The 22,510-nt window shown below is 32.4% G+C and overlaps 3 protein-coding genes across 4 annotated transcripts; all 3 read left to right on the top strand.

The window, feature by feature from the left end:
* Positions 1-3,227: 3,227 nt before the first annotated feature.
* LOC111909934 (CHD3-type chromatin-remodeling factor PICKLE) lies at positions 3,228-11,619 on the top strand. 2 transcript variants are annotated; one of them, XM_052770397.1, is made up of 31 exons: positions 3,243-3,385; positions 3,493-3,579; positions 4,726-4,871; positions 4,951-5,088; positions 5,177-5,331; positions 5,417-5,578; positions 5,672-5,916; positions 6,013-6,108; positions 6,190-6,326; positions 6,419-6,631; positions 6,708-6,815; positions 6,895-6,945; positions 7,056-7,155; positions 7,236-7,378; positions 7,465-7,562; positions 7,652-7,790; positions 7,865-8,034; positions 8,116-8,182; positions 8,276-8,398; positions 8,512-8,621; positions 8,728-8,809; positions 8,906-9,245; positions 9,351-9,456; positions 9,535-9,609; positions 9,709-9,770; positions 9,858-9,934; positions 10,031-10,161; positions 10,274-10,613; positions 10,692-10,824; positions 10,898-10,971; positions 11,050-11,619. In XM_052770397.1, the coding sequence occupies exons 3-31, from the start codon at positions 4,728-4,730 to the stop codon at positions 11,302-11,304; spliced, it is 4,074 nt and encodes a 1,357-aa protein (XP_052626357.1). In that variant the 5' UTR covers positions 3,243-3,385; positions 3,493-3,579; positions 4,726-4,727; the 3' UTR covers positions 11,305-11,619. The 2 variants fall into 2 exon arrangements, with proteins under 2 accessions (XP_023761488.1, XP_052626357.1); XM_023905720.3 differs by having other exon boundaries at positions 3,228-3,385; positions 8,906-9,456.
* Positions 11,620-13,874: 2,255 nt separating this feature from the next.
* On the top strand, positions 13,875-15,469 carry LOC111909933 (Golgi SNAP receptor complex member 1-1). The gene is made up of 5 exons (XM_023905719.3): positions 13,875-14,044; positions 14,385-14,615; positions 14,683-14,850; positions 14,956-15,069; positions 15,190-15,469. The coding sequence occupies exons 1-5, from the start codon at positions 14,006-14,008 to the stop codon at positions 15,301-15,303; spliced, it is 666 nt and encodes a 221-aa protein (XP_023761487.1). The 5' UTR covers positions 13,875-14,005; the 3' UTR covers positions 15,304-15,469.
* Positions 15,470-18,570: 3,101 nt separating this feature from the next.
* LOC111909932 (uncharacterized) lies at positions 18,571-20,502 on the top strand. Its single transcript, XM_023905718.3, has 3 exons — positions 18,571-19,061; positions 19,942-19,989; positions 20,121-20,502. The coding sequence occupies exons 1-3, from the start codon at positions 18,708-18,710 to the stop codon at positions 20,271-20,273; spliced, it is 555 nt and encodes a 184-aa protein (XP_023761486.1). The 5' UTR covers positions 18,571-18,707; the 3' UTR covers positions 20,274-20,502.
* Positions 20,503-22,510: the final 2,008 nt, after the last annotated feature.

Genomic DNA, 22,510 nt, shown 5'->3' with positions numbered 1-22,510 from the left:
TAAAACAATAATATGTATATACTAAATTCTTCAACACAGGTGGTATAGGGATTACAACTATTTGACTCTTGAACTTAACTCGCTTGGTTCTTCCTTACTAACTACTAATTGAATTTGCTCCTGGCCTCTCTCTCTATATGCTCGACGAGATTCGGAGAAAGGAAAATCAGGGTTTAAGATTACAACAAAAAACCCACAACCTATGGGGGGAAATACTTCAAATAAACACAAACAACTCCTTTAATTAAGATCTCAACAATGAATTTTACACCGAGAAGTTACCAACAATTAGTTTTTGTTACCATGAGTCAGTGCTCCGGCCGACGGCGGCGACTTAGTCATGGATCCATCCTGAACTTTCAAATGTTCGGTACCTGAATTCGATTGATGAGGAGTCACATCGTTTAGGGAGGGAGGATTAGCATCAAGATCTTGTGTTTCAAGGTTTTGGATCAAAGACGGAGGTCTTGGAGCCACGTGTTGAAACGACAGTGGTTTGTCATTGGTATAATCGGAACCACCACGGTTTTGCCCGTCTTCTGCCGCAGAACGTCCAATCTTCCTGACCCTGAGTGAGATTCTGGTCGAGACATTTGAGGAATTGATGTTGAATTTGTTGAATGTGATTCCAAATTAAGAGGGCTACTTATAGGAAGAAATACGTACACATCTACGTAATATGACGACCTATAGAACGATGTCGTTTCCTATATTATTAATATATCCTGTGAAATACATGTCTTTTAACTTATATTCATAAATAATTTTATTTTTCTATTGTATTAAAAATGAGTTTTACGAAATCTTAGAAAAGGATTTATTAAAAACTCAACTAATATAAAAAAAAAATAGAATGCTAAATGTTAGATTAATAGATAATATAATATTTTTGGCACAACAAATGTAAAATGATGTATAGCCCTCAATTTTACCTTTTTTTTTCTTTTCCTATTTTTTGTGAGTTTTATTTTTGATAATATATAATATATTTTCATGAGACCAGATAATATTAAAATTTTCAAGTGAACACAACGTGAAAGAACAAATAACGTGAATGTGAACATGCTTGCTGCAGGGTCAAGGAATCAAATTATCTAAATAATTCACAGTGAAGATATGCTTCATTAAATAATGACTTGATAGTGAGAATATTCATAGTTAATAACTTAATATCATTGTTTTGAGTTAGTTTTAAACTTTTAGTAAATTTTCTACCTTTTAATTAAATTGTTAATATGCAATTATAAAATAAATTTACTATTATATATTATATTTGTGTAACACAACTACTTTCTTATAAATCATGTCATTTTGGTTTTCTTACTTGTAATAGACGAAAAAACTGTAAAATGAACCATATTGGTTGCATGCATACTGTAAAATGAACCATATTAGTTGCATGCATAACCCCACATTAATTGTTAATGCTTTCTGGATCATGATCTAATACATAATTGAAATCATATAAAATTAAACATAGCGAAAACACTCGTTGAGATCTCATAATTGGACACTATGTGGATCATGATCTAATATGTAACCGAACATTATTTTAGATTACAACCCATCAGCTAAATTGTAGGATTATTGGTATGCCTGATAATGTTGGATCACAATCTAATAACTAACCCTCATATAAATGTTGGATCGCAACCTTACATATCCTAAACGTTTGATCAATTATTAGCTCGTTCGGTAATGTTGGATCAAAACCTAACAACTAAATTATGCCCAACATCCCAACCTCATAATCCACAAGCATTGAAAACATTATCATAAACCATACTAACATAACACATAACTTTCCTCTTGCAAAACATGCATAACAATTTGGCATAAAGTAAAAACATATAAAATCTGACACAACATACATAGGCATGTATCCCATTTGTAAATCACATGAACTCACTTGACAACGTTTGATCTCTCAAGTAAATTCGTACTGCATAAATCATTACAAAGTTTCTAAGTTTGTACTGTAAGAGAATGATTGATACGGTAGAAATGAAAAATGAATGATGATTTTTTAGTTTTGTTGTAATTATGGACCAAATGGTTTCTAGCTCATGGGTGTAGGTATCGTCCTCCCTCTTTGAGATCAAGGGTTCAAGTCTCGTCATAGACATTGGTGGAATTAGATGTTAGTTTATGATTAAATTATATTTGTTGGTTCAAAAAAGATCCAAACATACACCACAAAAGACTAAACCTACATGTAACTAACCTCATTACTGATTTTCTAATTAATAATGAAGACCACTAACTAACTTTTTTTTAGAATATCATATTACTAACTAACTATCAGTCTATCGTTAACCTACTTAAATGTTATCATAATTACTTTCCTAATATTCTTCTTTAATATACACACGTAAAAAATGTTTTTGATAGTCATATTTAAAAAATAGGTAACCAAAATCAAAATCAAGGTATTCATCCGATTCTCAATTATTCATTTCCCATTAAATCGATTTTCGGTTTTTCGGTTTTCAGTCTGATTTAGGTACCAGACACATCTTAGAGGACACTTATCTATAGAACTGAACTGGAAACAAGAATCGGAGTATTCAGTCGAGTTCTTGGTTCTCCATTTACTACTAAATCGGTTTCCGGTTCTTCAGTTATTGGTCCGATACGATTCGAGTCCTAACCAATGTTCATCTCTAGTTTGAATTCTCTCTCTATTTTTCTACATTAATGATGACTTTTGCAAGTTCGATGTGATTTATATTGTTAGTTGTTTTATTATAAAAAGGTTTCCATAAAGAAAAAAATGATCTTCAAGACAAGAATTAATATAAATTAACGATTCTAAGAAGGTATTTCATATTTAGAAAATTCGAATTTTGAATCTTTATCATTTAAAAGTTGTAATTGTTTTTATTTATATGACGGTGTTGAAAGTTGAACTATATAAATTACCATAATTTAAGATATACATAAAAATTGGTACAGTTAAAATATATTTGAACGGGGTTGAACGATATTTTTTTCTTAATTATTAAGTACAAATTTTAGTAAAATCTAAAACATAACAAATTATATATTGATATGATTTCTTTTACATGATAATTTTCAAATTACTTCAATAATTAATCTTTTTATTAAATTACAGCTAAAACATAGATCAACGGAAAAAAAAATAGTATTTATATATCGTCACTGCAACATTGTATCTCCGTATTTACATATATTTATTTTATTTCTATAAAACGAACCCTAGTAAATCAGTTAAAAGAGAATCAAAAAAGAAAGGGTAAACAAAAAACAGAGGTGCAAGTGCAACAAGGGAAATCTCGGTTTTTTTCGCGCAGGGTTTTCTCAAATTCCTCCAATCCTAAGTGGGAGCAAGGAGATTTGAAACACAGAAACTGGTCATCATCAGGCAAGTATCTATCACTGTCTTAATTTTGCTCTTGATTCCACGCCCATGAACTTTAGATTTAGTGAAACCCTAATACCCAATTCCCTGCAATTGTAAATTATTATCAGATTTTGGGTTCTGTGTACCGAAATCCAAAAGTCTCAGTCGCGTGGATTGGAGTTTGACACTAAGTTACAAGATCGCTGCGGTTTCAGGTGAATTCTGCTGAACCTTTTCTTAGATATGATTGGTCGATTAAAATTGAGATGCTGTTGGAGCCTCATTTGCTTTGAGGGGGTTTTCTATTATTATGGTGTCGAGTTTGCTACATTTCAATAAATATATGCAACACGTAATTCCTGTATATCTTGAACCTTTGTCGAAGTGGGGTTGTTTTTGCTCGAAACCCTAGCTTTTAATCACGAGAATTCATGTATGATCAGATATTAATATATCAGCACTTGTTATAAACACCTTTGAGAAATGGCATATACACCTCAATTAACCTATTTTTTGTTCTCTTGCGATTTTGTGTTTTAGGGATTCTTTAATTGTGTATCTAAATATGTTACTGATAGTTGTATATGCACAAGCTTTTAATTTGATTGTTGATATATGTTAATTGACATCCTTTCTGGCTCTACTTATAGTTTCTTTGAATGGGCTATTTCATGGTTGTTTATACGATGCTATTCTGTTTATACTTGCTTAGTTGTAGAAGCTTCATTCTATCTAGAAATGGAATGAAGCACAGAATTAATACATATATGGGTTCACACATTTGCGTTTGTATGCTGCAATACTAATCCGATTGAGAAAGTTTGAGTCTGACCAGGGTTTCACAATCAGCAGTCTCATACTTCTTATGAAATGAATGGTTGATGCAAATAATTTGACTGTATTGTTGGGTCTCATACTCTCTTATGGGATCTTGGTCATGGGTTTTATATTGCTATTTGCTAATCATTTTTCCTATTCTGAAATTAGAGCTTTGGTTCTTGGTAGTAATGGAACCTTTTATGCTAATATGTGCATGCCTGAATTTGTAGTGCCATTATGTATGTGCCTGACATATCCTAATTTGTTTCAAGTAAACATTGAGAAATGTAATGTTTTTTTTTCATTTTTGGGTCCCTAGTCCCTACTGGCTACTCTTCAAATAGTAATGAAATAGCATGTCATAATCATTAGCCACTTGTATTTTGGCCCTTGTAGGTGAAACTTGTATTTCCCGTGTAATGTATGAATTCTTTGTAGAGCTGAAGTACCTATAAGAATATAATTGATCCTTATTGTTAGAGTTAATTTATAAGATCCTGCAAGGTAAATGAAAAGTAATTGTTTTGTTGGCTATGTTGCAGGAATGAGTAGTTTAGTTGAGAGACTTCGTGTCAGATCAGACTCAAGACCCCGCTATAGTTTGGATGATTCTGATGATGAGTCAGACATCCTGCTAGGTAAATCCAAGAATGCAGAGCAATTTGAGAAGATTAATAGAGATGATGCGGTAATTTTCTTTAATTTCATCTTTTTAGATACCAATTTCATTATGTTCTGTTGTGATTGGGTTACATATTCATGTACAGAAAGAAGATTCATGTAATGCATGTGGTGAATCCGGGAATCTACTTGTCTGTGAAACTTGCACTTACGAATATCACCCAAAGTGTTTAATACCACCTCTGAAAGCTCCTCTTCCTACCAGCTGGAGGTGTCCAAAATGTGTAAGTTCTAAAATAGCACTATATGAACTGCTTTTCTTCAACACTTCAAATGCTACATTTTGATTTTAATGAGTTATTTTACTTGCAGGTTAATCCTCTAAATGATATTGAAAAACTTTTGGACTGTGAAATGCGGCCTACTGTTGCTGATGATAGTGATGCCTCAAAGTTGGGTTCCAAGCAGATATTTGTGAAACAATATCTTGTGAAGTGGAAAGGCCTATCTTATCTCCATTGCACATGGTATATCTATTTATCTGTTTATCTACTATCTTATTCATTTAAACGGTATATGTTTTGCTGATTAGCAAAATCATCCGTATTTCAGGGTACCTGAAAAAGAGTTTATAAAAGCTTACAAGGAATTACCTCGCTTAAGGACAAAAGTAAACAATTTTCGCAAGCAAATGAATGTGGGCAACAACAATGAAGATGAATATGTTCCTATCAGGCCAGAATATACAATGGTTGACCGAATTCTTGCTTGCAGGTGAACTTTCTTGAAAATCATATATTAGCTATATAAGACGAAATCACATTTTGGTTCTTTTTAGTGAAATCTTATATATGGTGGATGAATCAGGCAAGAAGGTGAGGAGGAAAAGGAATATCTTGTAAAATGGGTGGGACTTAACTATGATGAATGTTATTGGGAATCAGAGTCAGATATCTCATCATTTCAACAACAAATTGAGAATTTCAATAGACTGCAGTCTAGATATCGGAAACTAAGGAAGCAGAAAAGCAACAATCATGATGCAGCCGACTTAAGAAAGAAGTCAAAAGAATTTCAACAGTTTGAAAAGAGTCCCGAATTTCTTCCTGGGGGTAAGCAATATCTATCTTGACTTTGGGAATATTATTTATAGCAAGTTTTGTACTTTTGATACTAAGAGATCTTAAGTGTTTTTGTTGTAATTGTAGGTGAGCTCCACCCATATCAGCTTGAAGGATTAAACTTCTTGCGTTTCTCATGGTCTAAACAAACACATGTCATACTTGCAGACGAAATGGGTCTTGGTATGTTTTCTCCTTAGTCTTTTTACAGGTTTGTTACTTGTTATTGTTAGTTACAACTTACATTGTTATATACAATCTCAGGAAAAACAATACAAAGTATTGCCTTTTTAGCCTCTCTATATGAAGAGAATGTCTCCCCACATCTAGTAGTAGCACCACTTTCTACATTGAGAAACTGGGAACGTGAATTTGCCACATGGGCGCCTCATATGAATGTTGTAAGTTACAAGATCTTTCAGTTTCTAATATTTTCTTTTGAATAAGTTGTACAAAATAAAGCCCTAAACCCTAAACCCCAAACCCACTGCAGGTTATGTATGTTGGAACAGCTGCTGCACGTGCTGTAATACGTGAATATGAATTTTATTTCCCAAAGTCTCATAAGAAGGACAAGAAGAAGAAGTCAAGTCATGGGTCAAATGAAAATAAGCAAGCCAGGATTAAATTTGATGTCCTATTGACATCTTATGAAATGATCAACATAGATAACGGGTCCCTCAAGGCAATAAGCTGGGAGACTATGGTAACTTTTTTTGACTTTTTACCACAATGATTACATCATGACATCTTTGTTTGATGAATTCTTTTCAATCATGCAGATAGTGGACGAAGGCCATCGTCTCAAGAACAAGGATTCAAAGTTGTTTTCTGCACTGAAACAGTTTGATACCAGACATCGTACATTATTGACTGGAACCCCTCTTCAGGTTTGTTCTAGTTTTTAATTGTATAATTTACTTTATCTTTTAGTTTTTATATTTGATCTGATTTGAAAATGGTTTTCAGAACAACTTGGATGAGCTTTTCATGCTTATGCACTTCCTTGATGCTGGGAAGGTTAGTATTATTGCAACTCCTTACCATTACTTGTGTGTGATTATGATATTACATAAGGAGAAGTAGATAACCCTAAAACATCTTCTTGTGTTGCTACAATTTTTTTGCAGTTTGCAAGTTTGGAAGAGTTTCAGGAAGAGTTTAAGGATATCAATCAAGAAGAGCAAGTTTCAAGGCTCCATAAGATGTTGGCCCCTCATCTTCTAAGAAGTAAATATTCAAAACTTGTGCTTGTTTTGTTTCTTAAATCTTAATTGAACTTTATAATAACTTTTTGGTGATAAATGTAGGATTGAAGAAAGATGTTATGAAGAAACTACCTCCTAAAAAGGAGCTCATTTTACGTGTGGAGTTAAGTAGCAAGCAGAAAGAGTACTACAAGGCAATTTTAACTCGTAACTATCAGTTATTAACTCGCCGAGGAGGCGCCCAGGTGAAAAGACTGTTTTGTCCTTAATCTGCTATCATCTTATCTTCAACTTAAAACTAACATCTAATACTTTTTAATTCTGAATTTAGATTTCTCTCATTAATGTGGTTATGGAATTGCGCAAGCTCTGTTGTCACCCTTTTATGCTGGAGGGAGTTGAACCAGAAGACACCAATGAGTTCTACAAGTAAAATATATTTTAGCTTTTGTTATGTTTCTTATTATATTTGTTTTCCTTTTCTTTCTTGTGCATTGATGTCCATTTTCATTTGTCAGACAACTGTTGGAATCTTCTGGGAAACTGCAGCTTTTGGATAAAATGATGGTGAAGCTCAAAGAGCAAGGACATAGAGTTTTAATTTATACACAATTTCAGCACATGTTGGATTTGCTTGAAGATTATTGCAATTACAAGGTATGAATGTTTAACCAGTTTACCCTTTCATTTGGAATGATTTAACCTTTACTTTATTTTTTTCTTTTTTCTAGAAATGGCTATATGAACGAATTGATGGAAAAGTTAGTGGAGGGGAAAGACAAGTTCGAATTGATAGGTTCAATGTCAGTAATTCTTCTAGATTTTGCTTTCTGCTATCTACTAGAGCTGGTGGTTTGGGTATTAACCTTGCCACTGCAGATACAGTTATTATTTATGACAGGTAAAAAGCTGTAACTTTTCAGTATTTGTATTTGTAGTTGTAGTTGCCTGTTTCTATCTTGATATATTTTTTTTGTAACAGTGATTGGAATCCTCATGCTGATCTACAAGCAATGGCCAGAGCTCATCGTCTTGGACAGAAAAATAAGGTTAGAAATTGTTACAGGAGATCAGGCTATATGTTTTGGTCGGTTAACTAACATAAGGGTATTTCTGTAATTTCTGATAACTGCCATTTTCAGGTTATGATATTTAGACTTATAACAAGAGGAACAATTGAAGAAAGGATGATGGAGATGACCAAGAAGAAGATGGTGTTGGAGCATTTGGTTGTTGGCAAGCTTAAAAATCAAAACATCAATCAGGTACATGTTTATAGTCATTTGATGTTCATATGCATGTAGACAAAATATATTACATTAATATAAGAAATTGTTATATCATATATGATTTGGTTATGATTTATTACAATATGTAGGAAGAGCTGGATGACATCATCAGGTATGGATCAAAGGAGTTATTTGCTGATGAGAATGATGAGGCTATGAAATCAAGACAAATCCATTACGATGATGCTGCAATAGATAGGTAAAAAAATGCTTAACTCATTAAGATCATCAAATAAAAAATAAACATTCCTTAAATGGTTTGTTATATCTTCTTTTAACGTTTGTAATGTTTGACACTTTGATAGATTGCTTAACCGTGATTACACTGAAGAAGAAAATGCTGCAATGGAAGATGCAGAAGAAGATGGCTTTTTGAAAGCATTTAAGGTTTTCCTTTTTTTGCACAATAAATCGATATTTATTCACCTCTAGACTAAAGACTTGAACTTTTAAACTTTTGTTGTGTATATGAATATGATTTAGGTGGCAAATTTTGAGTACATTGATGAGGCGTCAAAAGAGGAAGAGGAAATACAAGAACCCATAGCAGAGGACAAAAGTGCAGCCACAAATCCAGAAAGATCAAGTTATTGGGAGGAGTTGTTAAAAGACAGATATGAAGTTCACAAAGTTGAAGAGTTGAATTCTATGGGAAAAGGTAAAAGAAGCAGAAAGCAGATGGTGTCTGTTGAAGATGATGATCTTGCTGGATTGGAAGATGTAAGCTCTGATGCTGATGATAATTATGAGGCCGAGTTGTCTGATGGAGAGAATTCAGCTGGAGCAACACCTGTGAAAAAGCCTTACAGGAAGAAAACACGTGGTATGATACACTTTTATCTTTTAATCTTTTATAAGTTGCATAAATTTGTTTTGTTTGGGGTGATAATATTTGTTAATGGGATCTTTTTCTTAATTATATTTGCAGTTGACAATGCTGAGCTACTTCCTCTTATGGAAGGTGAAGGGAGAGCCTTTAGAGTATTGGGATTTAATCAAAGTCAAAGGGCTCAATTTGTTCAAATCTTGATGAGGTATTATAGATTTGTCTTTATCTTTTTACACTTTTTTTTTATTAGTAATCAGTATTAACTGTGTAAAGTACATTGCAGATTTGGGGTTGGAGACTTTGATTGGGCGGAATTTACTTCACGTTTGAAGCAAAAGAGTTATGAGGAAATTAAAGTGTAAGAGCTGTTTCATCTGCAAAAATTAGTTTAACTTTTTCTTTTGTTGGTGATTTGAATTTTAAAAGATGGTCTGTTTTGGTTTATTATGTCATGCAGTTATGGAACTCTCTTCTTGTCGCACATTTCTGAAGACATTACAGATGCTGCAACTTTTTCAGGTGACTTTTTATGGTTAAAACTTAAAACTATGATTTTTATTTTTTTTGTCAGAGTTCATGTTTTTTTATAATTTTATTTTAATGCAGATGGTGTTCCGAAAGAAGGGCTAAGAATAGAAGATGTACTTGTCAGGATTGCAGTCTTGCTTCTTGTAAGAGATAAAGTAAGTTGATGATCAATACGTTTTTATAACTATCTTTTACATGTTTGATTTTTTCTAATCTTTTTGGTATGTTAATTGTTTTAATTACTGCTACAGGTAAAAAACACTTCAGAGAATCAAAGTGCTCCCCTTTTTACAGATGACATCATCTATCGGTATCCAGGATTAAGAGGTTTAAAATTCTGGAAGGAGGAACACGATCGAACCCTACTCCGTGCTGTCTTGAAGTGAGCTCAATAATTTAAAATTTAATTTTGTAATTATAAATAAATAAATACAACTCAATATCATGTTCATATTCTTGTTTTGTTTGGTGTGTATGAACTATAAACTATAAAGGCATGGTTATGGAAGATGGCAAGCTATTGTTGATGACAAGGATTTGAGGGTGCAAGAAGTGATTTGTCAAGAGTTGAATCTCCCTGGTATAAATATGAGTCTCCCAGGGGCACCTCAAGGTCAATTTGTCCCACCTGGAAGTGTTGAAGCTCAAACACCAGCAACAGCAGTAGCAGCTACTCAACCACAAGCACAAGCACAAGTTCAGGATTCCACTGCTGCTGCAAATAATGCTTTGTATCACTTCAGAGAGATGCAAAGAAGACTGGTTGAGTTTGTTAAGAAACGTGTCCTCCTTCTGGAAAAAGGACTTAATGCCGAATACCAGAAAGAATACTTTGTAAGTCATTATTATATATGTTTCTTTTTCTTTCTGCTGTCTTGCTCATTTGGTGTTTTTTTTTTATAAATAAAATAGGGTGATGAAAAACCCAATGAGATTCGGAATGATGACATGGAAACTGATCAAAAGGTTGTGGACAGACCAAGTGCAAGCCACAATGACACAAGTTCTCAGATGATTGGTCAATTGCCTCAAATCCAAGTTATCTGTAAGTCAAACTGTCAAGTCAAAATAATAAAATATGCAGTTGTTTATAAAATCTAATTGGTCTTTTCTTACAGCTCCAGAAGAAATAACAGCAGCAGCTTGTGATGATAAAAAGGATCGTTTGGCAATGGCCCGCCATTATAACGAGGTAACTAAATTTGGGTTATTTTTTTTAATTGTGTAAAAGTAAATTTATTTTAGCTAAATTGTTGCATATAATTTGTAGATGTGCAAGATAGTTGAGGAAAATGCGGTTGAATCAGTTGAGGCATATGTGGGGAACAAACCTGGTGCAGGTTTGAAGCTGAAAAAGAAGCTTGAACCACTGGAAGGGATACATGAACAAGTCTCCAAGATTCTTGGAAATGAAAAGAGCAATGGTGATGTGAGTCAGCATGAAGTCAACGGGACCACAAACACTGCTGATGTGGCAATGGAAGATGGGGAAGGACGAAGCCCGGGTGTCATTGTGTTGGAGTAAATCGTGTTACTAAGTTAACTTGTTTCTTATGCTTTTGAGACTTGTTGAGAAGGTTTTTTTTTTTTTTTTTTTATAGAAAAGTGGTTGGGTTGGAGTTTAGATGTTTTGTGCCATGAAAATGCAATACAGTTTACTAATCAAAAGTTATTAGGAGCTAAAATTTGTGTAAGGTGTTCCAACAGGCGAGACACCACCAATGTTGTTAGTTTGATAGTTAATGTTGTCTTTTGAGTATAGGAAGGAGGAACTGATGATACATTTTCAGCTTCTTTTATTGTTATATCCAAGTTTCTGCTAGTGGTAAACTTACAACTATTAACTATCGCATTTTACTTGTGGTGGATTGTTTTGTTTGGGAAAATCATTAATTAAGCTGTGTTTTAACTTTTTACTTAATGGACTTGAAATGAAAATGACTTAGGGGCTGTTTGTTTTTTTTGTGAAGAGCTGCGCAACCAATTTTGTCTGCGCCGCGCAGACAACGCACAGACATATGCCCTCGCAGAGTGTTTGTTTTTTGGAAGTGCGCAGACCAAAAAACGTCTGCGCGAGGTCTTTCTGGCGCAGACATGGGCCACTGTCTTTAGACCTCATTTTAACCAAAAAAAAAACCACCCGTTCTTTTTTTTTTTTCTCTTTTTACTGAAAATGCATTTTTAATCTTTATGACGTGAAATTAAGTTTGAAAAATTAATTTATTACAACAGCTGCAGACGTTAAAAACAAACAGTCTTCTTATTGCAGACTGCAGACATTTAGTCCACCTCTTCTGCTGCAGAGGCTTGCAGATGGGGTCCGCAGACTGCAGATATTTTGGCTTCAAAAAAACAAACAGCACCTTAATCTGTTAAGCTATATATGAACAGAAAATATTGAGAACAAGGAAAGAGATCATTTATTATTTTTGTTGTCATATCATATTATCATAAGATATGTGTGTTAACTTGGATATTTTATAACAGTGATAAATTCAAGATTTTTTTCACCAAGGGCCTTGCATTCTGCTCACCGTATAGATCCACTGCTATTTAATGATAGTATATATGACAAATATATGCAAAATAACCATAAAACTTACATCTATTAATGAATCAGTATACATAAATTGAGTTAGTTAAAGATTAGTCATTTACTTGGCTATAAAAAATAAGATTTCAACCATTTTCAAAATTAATTTATGAATAGATCTGACATTGAAAAGGCTATGAAGTGTAAATTACGCAAACTTTGGTCGCATACTTTATTTTATTAATCATGAAATTACTTTGTTGGTGAGAACATATTCAAAGAAATAATTATTTGTTTAATATTTTTATTTAGTATATGACTTTGGATCGGTTCACCAGCGGTTTTTGAAGAATTACATGTTTTATATTATGAGTGTTTATAGTTCAATCCGGTCATTTCGAGATACAAAATTAGGCCAAATTGGTGATCTTGGTTATTACAAAGCAAATCTCAGTTTTTCATTACAAAGCGAATTCACCGAACCAATCAAGATTTTAAGACCCGATTTTTGACAAAAGTTTTTCTACAAAAAATGGATCAACTTATTAAAACTAGTATTAAAAGGCAAATAATTTAATAACGATTAAAAACATAATTGCTCCGATTGAGATGAAATGACTAGAACAAGTTTCATGTACTATGTTCCTTCTGTGCTTATTTTATATAATGTCTGGTTGAATGTTTATGTTTCTACATTGAATAAATTATATAGTTAAAATATTAATAAATATATGTCGTTAAAATAACAAAGCAATTGTTAGCGACTATGAAATAATACTAATTCTTATATTATTAAACTGTTAATATATGTAACATTGTTATTTTCTTCAACCATACAATAGAAGATATTTTTATTAGAAAGTTTGAAGTTAGAAAAAAAAAATAGTTATAACTGTTGAGAATCACAAAATAAAATATATAAATATGATTTGAGATAAATATTTCTCAATAATCCATATGTTGGTTGTGCATTGATAAAACTAATTTCATAGTTAATTTTTTAATTTTGTCCACCATGAATTTTTGAAATAGTATTAATGTGGTTTTTAATTTTATGTAAATTTTAGTTGTACGAATTTTTGATTTAATATTATTTTCTAAATTATTATATGTAATTAGCTTACAACTATTTATTTTGACATATATTTGTTTATTTCTCTAAATATATACTGAGATATATTTTCATTTCTTTTTCATTTTGAATTAAGTTTAGATATAATACAACATTAATTTTTGTAATTATTTTCTGGAAATAGTTTTCGGCTTTGAATAAACTAAAATTTGTCCCCTTTTAAACATCAAAATATTATATTTATACATAATAATTTTCAAATATTATATTTACTTTTTATAAAATTTCAAAATATCATTCTTTTTAACATTTTTAAGTATCTTATAATTATTTTAAATTGTTATTTTTCTTAATTGACGACTAATATATACGTCTTATAAATCTAATTTTAAAATATAAATACCTTTCAATATGACTATTTCTTTTATATATTATAAAAATACACAAAATTAAGGTGTATCTACAGAAGGGGTTTACCTTCCTCTGTTCAAGTGTGTATATACGCGAGGGTTTTTTTATTTTATTGGTTCAAGTTGTTTCGTGTTTAATCGTCTGTCGGTCCATCGCAATTCTAAACATCAATTCCATTCAACAGGAAGGAACTGGTTTCCTTCTTCTCCCATGGATCCACCAACCTCTTGGGACTCCTTGCGAAAGCAGGTTTTTATGTTTTCCCTCTTTTACTTGTCAATTTTCTATTTTGATTGTTTAATTTCAATTCGCACAACTCGGCGTTTGTGGTATCATGGATTTATCTCAGCTTTACTAGTAATTAGTACCGGATTTGAGATTAAGGCCAAGTTTTCCTGCCGAATTCTGGGGTGTTTAAATTAGTTAGGGTTTATAATAATAAACCAATGATGATCGGATCTAGATTCTAGATTGAGATCAAATTTAGTGGACTTCAAATTTGGATTGATAACTTTCGTTTTGGGTATGTAAAATGTGTGATTCATTGTGAGATGGTTCTTATGTTTCTTTCATTTTGGGTATGGAAAAGGCAAGGAATCTCGAAGCGCAGTTGGATGATCAAATGCATCTGTATCGTAAATTAGTTTCAACAAAAGTTGATGATGGAAACGAAAAGGATCTTGGATCACAAATAGAACAGCTACTTAAACAACTAAACCATGTAATTTCACAAATGCAAGCGTGGGTGTCATCTGGAGGATCAGAAATATTTTCTCATACATTAACTCGTCATCAAGAAATCCATCATGATCTTAGTCAGGTAACATCATTTTTATTTTACCCTTTCATAAAAGGGTTTCATGATCCTTATATCTATTTAATTACAGGAGTTCAATCGGCTTCGATCTAGCCTTAGAGCAAAAAGAGAGCATGCATCATTGCTTGAAGATTTCAGGGAGTTTGATAGAACAAGATTAGATCTTGAAGATGGTGGTGCCTCTCAAGAACAGTCTCTCCTTAAGGAGCGAGCTACTCTTATGAGAAGTACAGGCCAGGTGTGTATATAACTGGATCTATTGGTTGAATTAATATTTTTTTTTTATAAAATTTCATTTTTATATATATTGAAATTTGAAATGCTATATTTAATGTGGATGTAGATGGATGGTGTAATATCACAAGCACAAGAAACCCTAGGCACACTCATGTTTCAAAGATCAACATTTGGTGGTGTTAATTCAAAACTTAGCAATGTTAGCAGTCGTCTCCCAACTGTAAGTAAACTATCATAAACTAATTTCATTTTACTAAAACTAAAGAAAAAAAAAATTATATTTGCAAAAGGGTTTATTTATGATTTAACAACAAACTATTTTGTCTGTGTTTAAAAACAGGTGAATAGCATTCTGTCATCCATAAAGAAGAAAAAATCACTGGACACAATTATTCTTTCATTAGTTGCTTCTGTTTGCACCTTTCTAATCTTGATTTACTGGTTGACAAAGTAGCAAGGTATTATTACCCAAAGTCCCAATTAGTCATATATACAGGTATATTGTATGGGTATATGTAATGTATGTCATTGTTTTTGGGGACTCGGTGTGTCATAAATGTATTTTAATCGACATGTTTGCAGTTATATGATCAATGTCCTCCAAACATCTTTATGTGGTCGTTTGAATGTGCTCAAAATGAGAAGAATGAGTTTTTTTTTTTTTTTTAGCAGAAGAGAGATCGAGAACGAGTTTTGGGACAAAACATTAACATTAGTATTAGTCAAATGCATGTCAAACACAATCTAGGACAGATAGATTGTCATGTGTTTGTCCTTTTTTTTTTGTGTGTATAATAAACACAAGGGTAGAATATTTTGATGGGATTTATGACTATGACTCTCTTTGAATATGAGAAATTAATAATATATGTGTAAGGTTTGAATATCAGATTTATGGTACGTAAAGCACGTGATGTGTCGACCATTCAAAAGCATACGTAGGAAGGATAACTGGTATCTTGATCCTGGACAGTGCACACGCATCCACTGAATCATGAACTACCCCACATCCCCCCTAATCCAACAAGACAAGTAGACAACTATACAAAATACAAAATTATAAAAGACCAAAAGGGTGGTCAATTCACTACAAGAATATGTATGGTCTTGTAGGTTGTAATACAACACGTCAATAATAAATACAAAAAATTCGAGTTTAAGTGTTCCTTATGTCGTTATCTTTTATCATAGGTTATGCCTGTATAATTAAAGTGAAATTACTATTTTTCTTATATTATTAGATTAGATTACAACTTGCAATCGATATTGTCCTCTACTCCCGTGATTATTAGTTGCTGCCTCTCGCGGGAGTCCGTAACATGGAATAAATTATATATTTGGTTACTACCGACACCAGGCCAATTTCTGTCGGACCGGTTTTCCCATACAGTTGATTTTTAGTTAAAGTAGGATATTGATATGTGACTACTCAGTTCTCATCATTTTGGACAGCATGATTGAAAACAAACATCGTATTCGAAGAGTAACTACACCTAAAATAATATTTGACGTCACTATTATGAATTATATGGATAATAACGAACATTCCAAGATACTGAGAATACAAAGATATATGATTTGGTTGTAACATTAATTTGGAAGCCACAATAGTTTGATGTAGAGACACGGAAATCCATTTTCAATTCATAAAATTTTATAACTGTTGCAACGATTATCTTCCTTCTATACAAGGAAGATGGCAGTCAAAAGGTGTTTACAACACCCTGGTTCCAGAAAATAACGGTTAAAGGTAGTTATAAAGAAAAACCGCAACTGCATCATGATAATATAGTAAAAGAGTTTTAAAGGGAAAATATGATTTCAGACCAATCCCTTTATAGAAAGGGTAGTTATAAGGAAACCGTCACGGGCTCTGTTACTTGGACCTCATTAGGGATGTTGCCCTTAGACCCCGCCTTCGAGTGTGCATCTCGTATCTCTAGTCTCGAATAGTAAACTGAACTCAGCTGTCTCGATAGTAAATACTAATAAATAAATTCTAAAATATACGATTGTCTATGTTTCAAATTGTTTGTGTCACATCTCAACGACATCCTGAAAATAAAACCAAAACTGATTTAATCATAACAAACTTCGAAAGTCGTGATCATTTTATTAATCTGAAAACATTAGATTAGTTTCCTACATTCCATATCTTCAAATGATACAATATTCTAATAAATAGTTATGAAAATTTAAGAAATGGTTAATATAATAAAAGATCTTACATATTTGGTTTTTTTTCTGGATTACTCCTTAACTTTTTTTTTCTAACAAAAATTTGCATTTTTTATTTTTTTCCTATTCGGCCATTTTAGCATTTAAATCGGGAATCTTTCCGATTTTAAAAATCTTCTTTGAAAAAACTCTAAACTTCAAAAAAATCTCACATTTGACAAATTCGTTCTTTTGAACCAACTCTTTCGTTTTGGCTCATAATTCTTGTATCCAAATATTGTTGACAAAATGCATATCAAAATCTATTTGCACGATGCTTAAAGATCATAGCAAATGAAAAACAACTATCTATGGCTTTACAATGTTTCTAATCAGGAAAACATGAAAACTTATATTAGATTATAAACATAGATTAATGTTAGGAAGATGTATTTATGTTTGGTTATTAAAACAATATAAGATACCGAGTCAACTTAGATTGTCATTCTTCACCTGTTACATTCTTCAATCATTATGCAAATAGATTTTCATATACATTTCGCTAGCAAAAATTAAACAAAATAGTCTTTCTTTTTGTTTCGAACAAATCAATGTTTTATTTAAGTTCTAATTCCAAAAAAAAACTATTAAAACGCTATAAACAACAACAAATCAATGTTTTATTTAAGTTCTAATTCCAAAATAACTATTAAAACGCTATAAACAACAAAAAAAATGGATATATATATATATATATATATATATATATATATATATATATATATATATATATATATATATATATATATATATATATTATGCAGATGCCCACTTTGCCCCCTAACGCTCCCTATGTCTGTAATATAATTATATTACTTTGAGACTTAATTTTTATATCCATTTGAATCAACTTTTTTGTTTTGACTCATAATTCTCATTTTTTTGTTGTTGTTTATAGCGTTTTAATAGTTTTTTTGGAATTAAAACTTAAATAAAACATTGATTTGTTCGAAACAAAAAGAAAGACTATTGTGTTTAATTTTTGTTAGCGAAATGTATATGAAAATCTATTTGCATAATGATTGAAGAATGTAACAGGTGAATGACAATCTAAGTTGACTTGGTATCTTATGTTGTTGTAAGAACCTTTTATTTATTTATTTATTTAAAAATAAAAAACTTATAATAACATAAGAGACTCTTTATCTCTAACTCGTTACATCTTCAAGACTGACCATAATTACAGATCATATCAAAACATGAAAATAGAAGTTAGATTCCAAAATAATTGTGTGACGGTCAAAAAATCGATTTTTTGGAAAAAGAAAATTTGATAAATTGTATAATTAGAATATTACCCGTAAACTTGTTAAAAGTTTAATAAAATACTAATAATGTCTTTTAAAAGAATATTAAAGTTGAATTTGAAAAGAAAAGAAAAAACAATATATAATATCTTATATCAATCCTTTAAGAAAAAATAATGCACCTATAGTTTTAATATATAAAAATCACGATCTTGAGAAAATATTCAAGTAAAGTCTTGGACCCACATCACATAAAAATATTCATTCACTCAATTCAGTTCACAGTTCCTATAAATGCCTTTTTCCCTTCCCAGCGTCACCATTATTCCACTCTTCATATCTCCTTATCAGTTGCCTCTAACCGTGAAGATTGAACAAGATACAAACAGCTCACATGATGAACCAACGATGGGTAGCCGCGGCGTTTACCAGCGACGCTCTAGTGGCGGAGCTTTTATTGCGTCTAAAACAATCTGCCTCATCACACGTTTCACCACCGCCGACTACATCAACAACAACCGCCACCACCACAGCGTCGTTGAATCCAGTCGGATGGGGCGATCGTAAATCTCGCTCGAAACCACCGAGCACCGCCGCCTTCTCCGTTACCAACGGATTCGGGAAAGGACAACAGAGGAGCCCTAGCACGCCGCTGTCCTGGAGCAACGGAGGTGCTCCGTCTACGAGCGACGGTTGTGATGAGTCCAGTCGCCCGTCAGATCTCTCCTCCGGAGATAGATACGTCAAGGTTTGTATCTCTTACCTATAACTAGTTTTCCGTCGACCGGATCTGTCGGACCTGGTCGTCGGCCGGCGTATTGATGGATTTACGACGTATCAGTTGGCAAAACATACAAACATATGCAATGGTTTATTACCATTCTGCCCTTTGTGGACTTTTATCATCTATTCATCTTCCATCTTCTATCTTCGTCCTCTTTTCAACTTTTTCGGTCTGTTGTCAGTTGACGATAACACCCCAAATATTCATATGTGCAAACGAGGGCTTTTCAGTCAATTCATATATAAATGGGTAGATCGGATCCTGTTTGGCCAGTAGTGTATAGATTCGATTTCGCGTCTCATACTTTCCTTAATTTATTTTCCCAGTTACCCATGAATTTACCCGAGGACAAGTATTTTCGAGGGTACATTGGTAAAAAGAACATTATAGTTTCTTTATCTGAGAGGGTAAATTTTTTATAAACTTCCAGCATGCATAAAGCTTCTTAAAGACAAAAGTGACATTTTTTCGTGGACGAAATTACCCCTGAAGTGTTCCTGGATTTGGATCCTATGCGGCTATACCTTGTATGTAAACCGTGTAGAGTTAGGATAGTAGGTGTTTTCGTATCAAGAATTGAAGGGTATTATCGTCTTTTGATTTACTTACTAAATTTGGATTTTGGAAATTCGTATTCTGTGAGTGGGGCCACTTTTACTTGTGTTCCTTTTCTTGTTGGTTGGGATGTAATCAATAACAACGTGTTTCCATTTTTGTTACGGTGAGGTTTTCGGGTATCGACTTTGGATAATCCGATTTCAAAATCTTAGATTAATTAGGAAAGTTTTAAAAATAAATAAAATAAAATAAAAGACATACTAATATCCTCAAATGAAATTTGCAGGTTGAAAGTTCAACAACTCATATGGACAATAAATCAAGAAAAAGAAAGGTTTGCTTTCTATTTTTAGTTTTTCTTTTTGTTGTAAAGAGTAACTTTGTATTGTGACATGGTGAAGAGTTGTAATTTGATGTTTTTTTTGTTCAAATTTAATAATTGAAATGTTTCATTGGCTTTTGTAGAATGATTTGCATAGAGTCCCCAAAAAGGAGGTTGGCCAATTTATTCAGGTGTCTGGTAAAGTTGAATCAGAAATAGAGATCCGGAAGAGGCAGTTTGTTTTGCCAGATCTAAATGAGACACCGGTGGCCTGCGAAGAATTGGCTGGACTGTGAAAAACTACTTTGTGTAAATATATATAATATGAAACAATGAGAAATGTTGGGATAAACTCCCACCAACGGGTCAAGGCGATAAACTTAGACTTTGTTTGGCGCGTATAAGCTAGTTTATGTTCCGAGCTTATTGCAATATAGTGTTTGCTTAGATCATTAAAGTAGTTTATAAGCTAGTTTCTTAAAAATATTTTATATATGCTTATATGCATTACCCTTATTATTTGGATGAGACTTGATAATTCTTTCAAAGGGTCATTTGCCCATCAAACTTATTGTGTTTGTTTTGAAAAGTCACCAAGCTTTTTTTTGTCACGTTAAGGTAATGAACTTATATTTTTCTGTTTTAAAAGACCTTTATGTAACCTAATATCGGGCTCAAAGGTAATGTACATATCACGAAAGAAAATGTCGGTGTCGGGTTATTTAATGAAATGGCCATGTGTATACATTTATTTTGAATTGTTTTAAATAAGCCGATTGTGTTCTTCAATCCCCTCCTCATTGAAGAAACCCTTGCTCCCACCATAGTAACTGTAGATCGATGATTATATTCTTCTTAATAAAAGTTCATTTCCAAGGTGTCTTCATCAACAAACCTTTTTTGTTATTCTCATGGTATTCATCATATGTTTGAGAATATTCATTTCTAATAAGTTAATGTCGATCAATGGTTTGTTTTATATAATAAAATTTTAACTGAAGTACATGGTTATGTGGAATGAAAAACAATGTTTAAATTAAACACCTTAAGCGTTGATTATAAGATTGATCACCGAAGTTATTAGAAACTGTCAATTTTGTCACAAATTTTAAAACATGTTAAATTAAACTATTGATGCATAATTTTGGTTTCATTTGTTGATCGTTACATGTGATAGTAGGTTACATAAGTAATGCCACATAGACAATTTTTGATCCAACTCTATCGGACATGTTATGTAGGCAAATTTTGATCAAACTCTATCTAAATGGCCTTACATGGCATCAATATGGAATTTAAATACATATATTTTACTTATTTCAAGTTTTAATTTAGCATTAGTGTGGAATTTAAATCCAATCAATAGCTACCTTTATATAAAGATATGATATGATAAGAATTAAACCAATCAAAATAACAAAACTATATATATGGGGACATGTACTCCTAGTAAACTCACATGAACATGTTTTTCAATCACCGCCTGTGGATTTCAAACATGGGTTACTAAAAGACCAAAATACTCTTACAAGGTCGCACCATAACTTAGGTTAAATAACCGTTTTCCTAACATATATTCATCATATAAGGACCAATAAAGGTGATATGAAGCGAAAAAAACGCAAGAGTTATGAAAACACGACATATGTGGGACAGGAGAACACACAACCCATGTGTTTGAAGCCTTCATAAAACACATGGTTTGTATACACCTTGCACACAACCCAGAAGTTGCAGGTTTTCCTATTATACCATTGTACTTTTCCTAGGTGCTTTAGGTCCTTTTTTATATCAACTTATACCAACTTTTGTGGACTAATTACATTATTACAAAGATGAATTAACTTCATCTTTCCCCACACTTAACCTATTAAGTTCATTAAATCAAGTCTCAAAGTCTTTATGTTATCCAAAACTCCAACTAAAAGGGCTATTGTCTTATGGACCTCTTTTGCACGTATATCCATAAGTGGTAAAAGTAATTAATCTAATCCATCTAATAATCATATAATAAGTCAAAAACATATATATATATATATATATATATATATATATATATATATATATAATTCACCTCAAGTGAGTGTAGATCCTTAATTACAACTAATGAAGCATCTATTCCTATCCCATGGTTCTCAAATTGTCCAAACACAACAATACCTTGATAATCACTTTCGATCCATGAAGTTTTCCTTGATTTGTGAGTATGACCATTTTCTTATGAATACATTTGAATTCCACTGATATAGGTTTACATGTAAGGATTGTTTGTACTATTGTTAAACAAGTCAAGCCTTGGAATGACTGGTTAATTCCTACGTTTAAAACCCTAGATTTTCACATCTAATGAGTTATAACATCCATCTTAGGATTTGTAACATCCAAAGACCAGGTATAGCTTATAAAACCTTGTTCTTTTGGTAATTGTCAAGTTTGGCCCTTATGTGAGAAAAGGTGGTAAATGAGTACGCGGGGCGTACGCGTGTGTACGCTCAGCGTACTCATGTGCTTGTTTTTTATGCGGACGCCGCCT

The sequence above is a fragment of the Lactuca sativa genome, chromosome 1 (assembly GCF_002870075.4).
Source record: "Lactuca sativa cultivar Salinas chromosome 1, Lsat_Salinas_v11, whole genome shotgun sequence".
NCBI classification, from domain to species: domain Eukaryota; kingdom Viridiplantae; phylum Streptophyta; class Magnoliopsida; order Asterales; family Asteraceae; genus Lactuca; species Lactuca sativa.
This window is presented reverse-complemented; position numbering and strand designations above follow the sequence as displayed.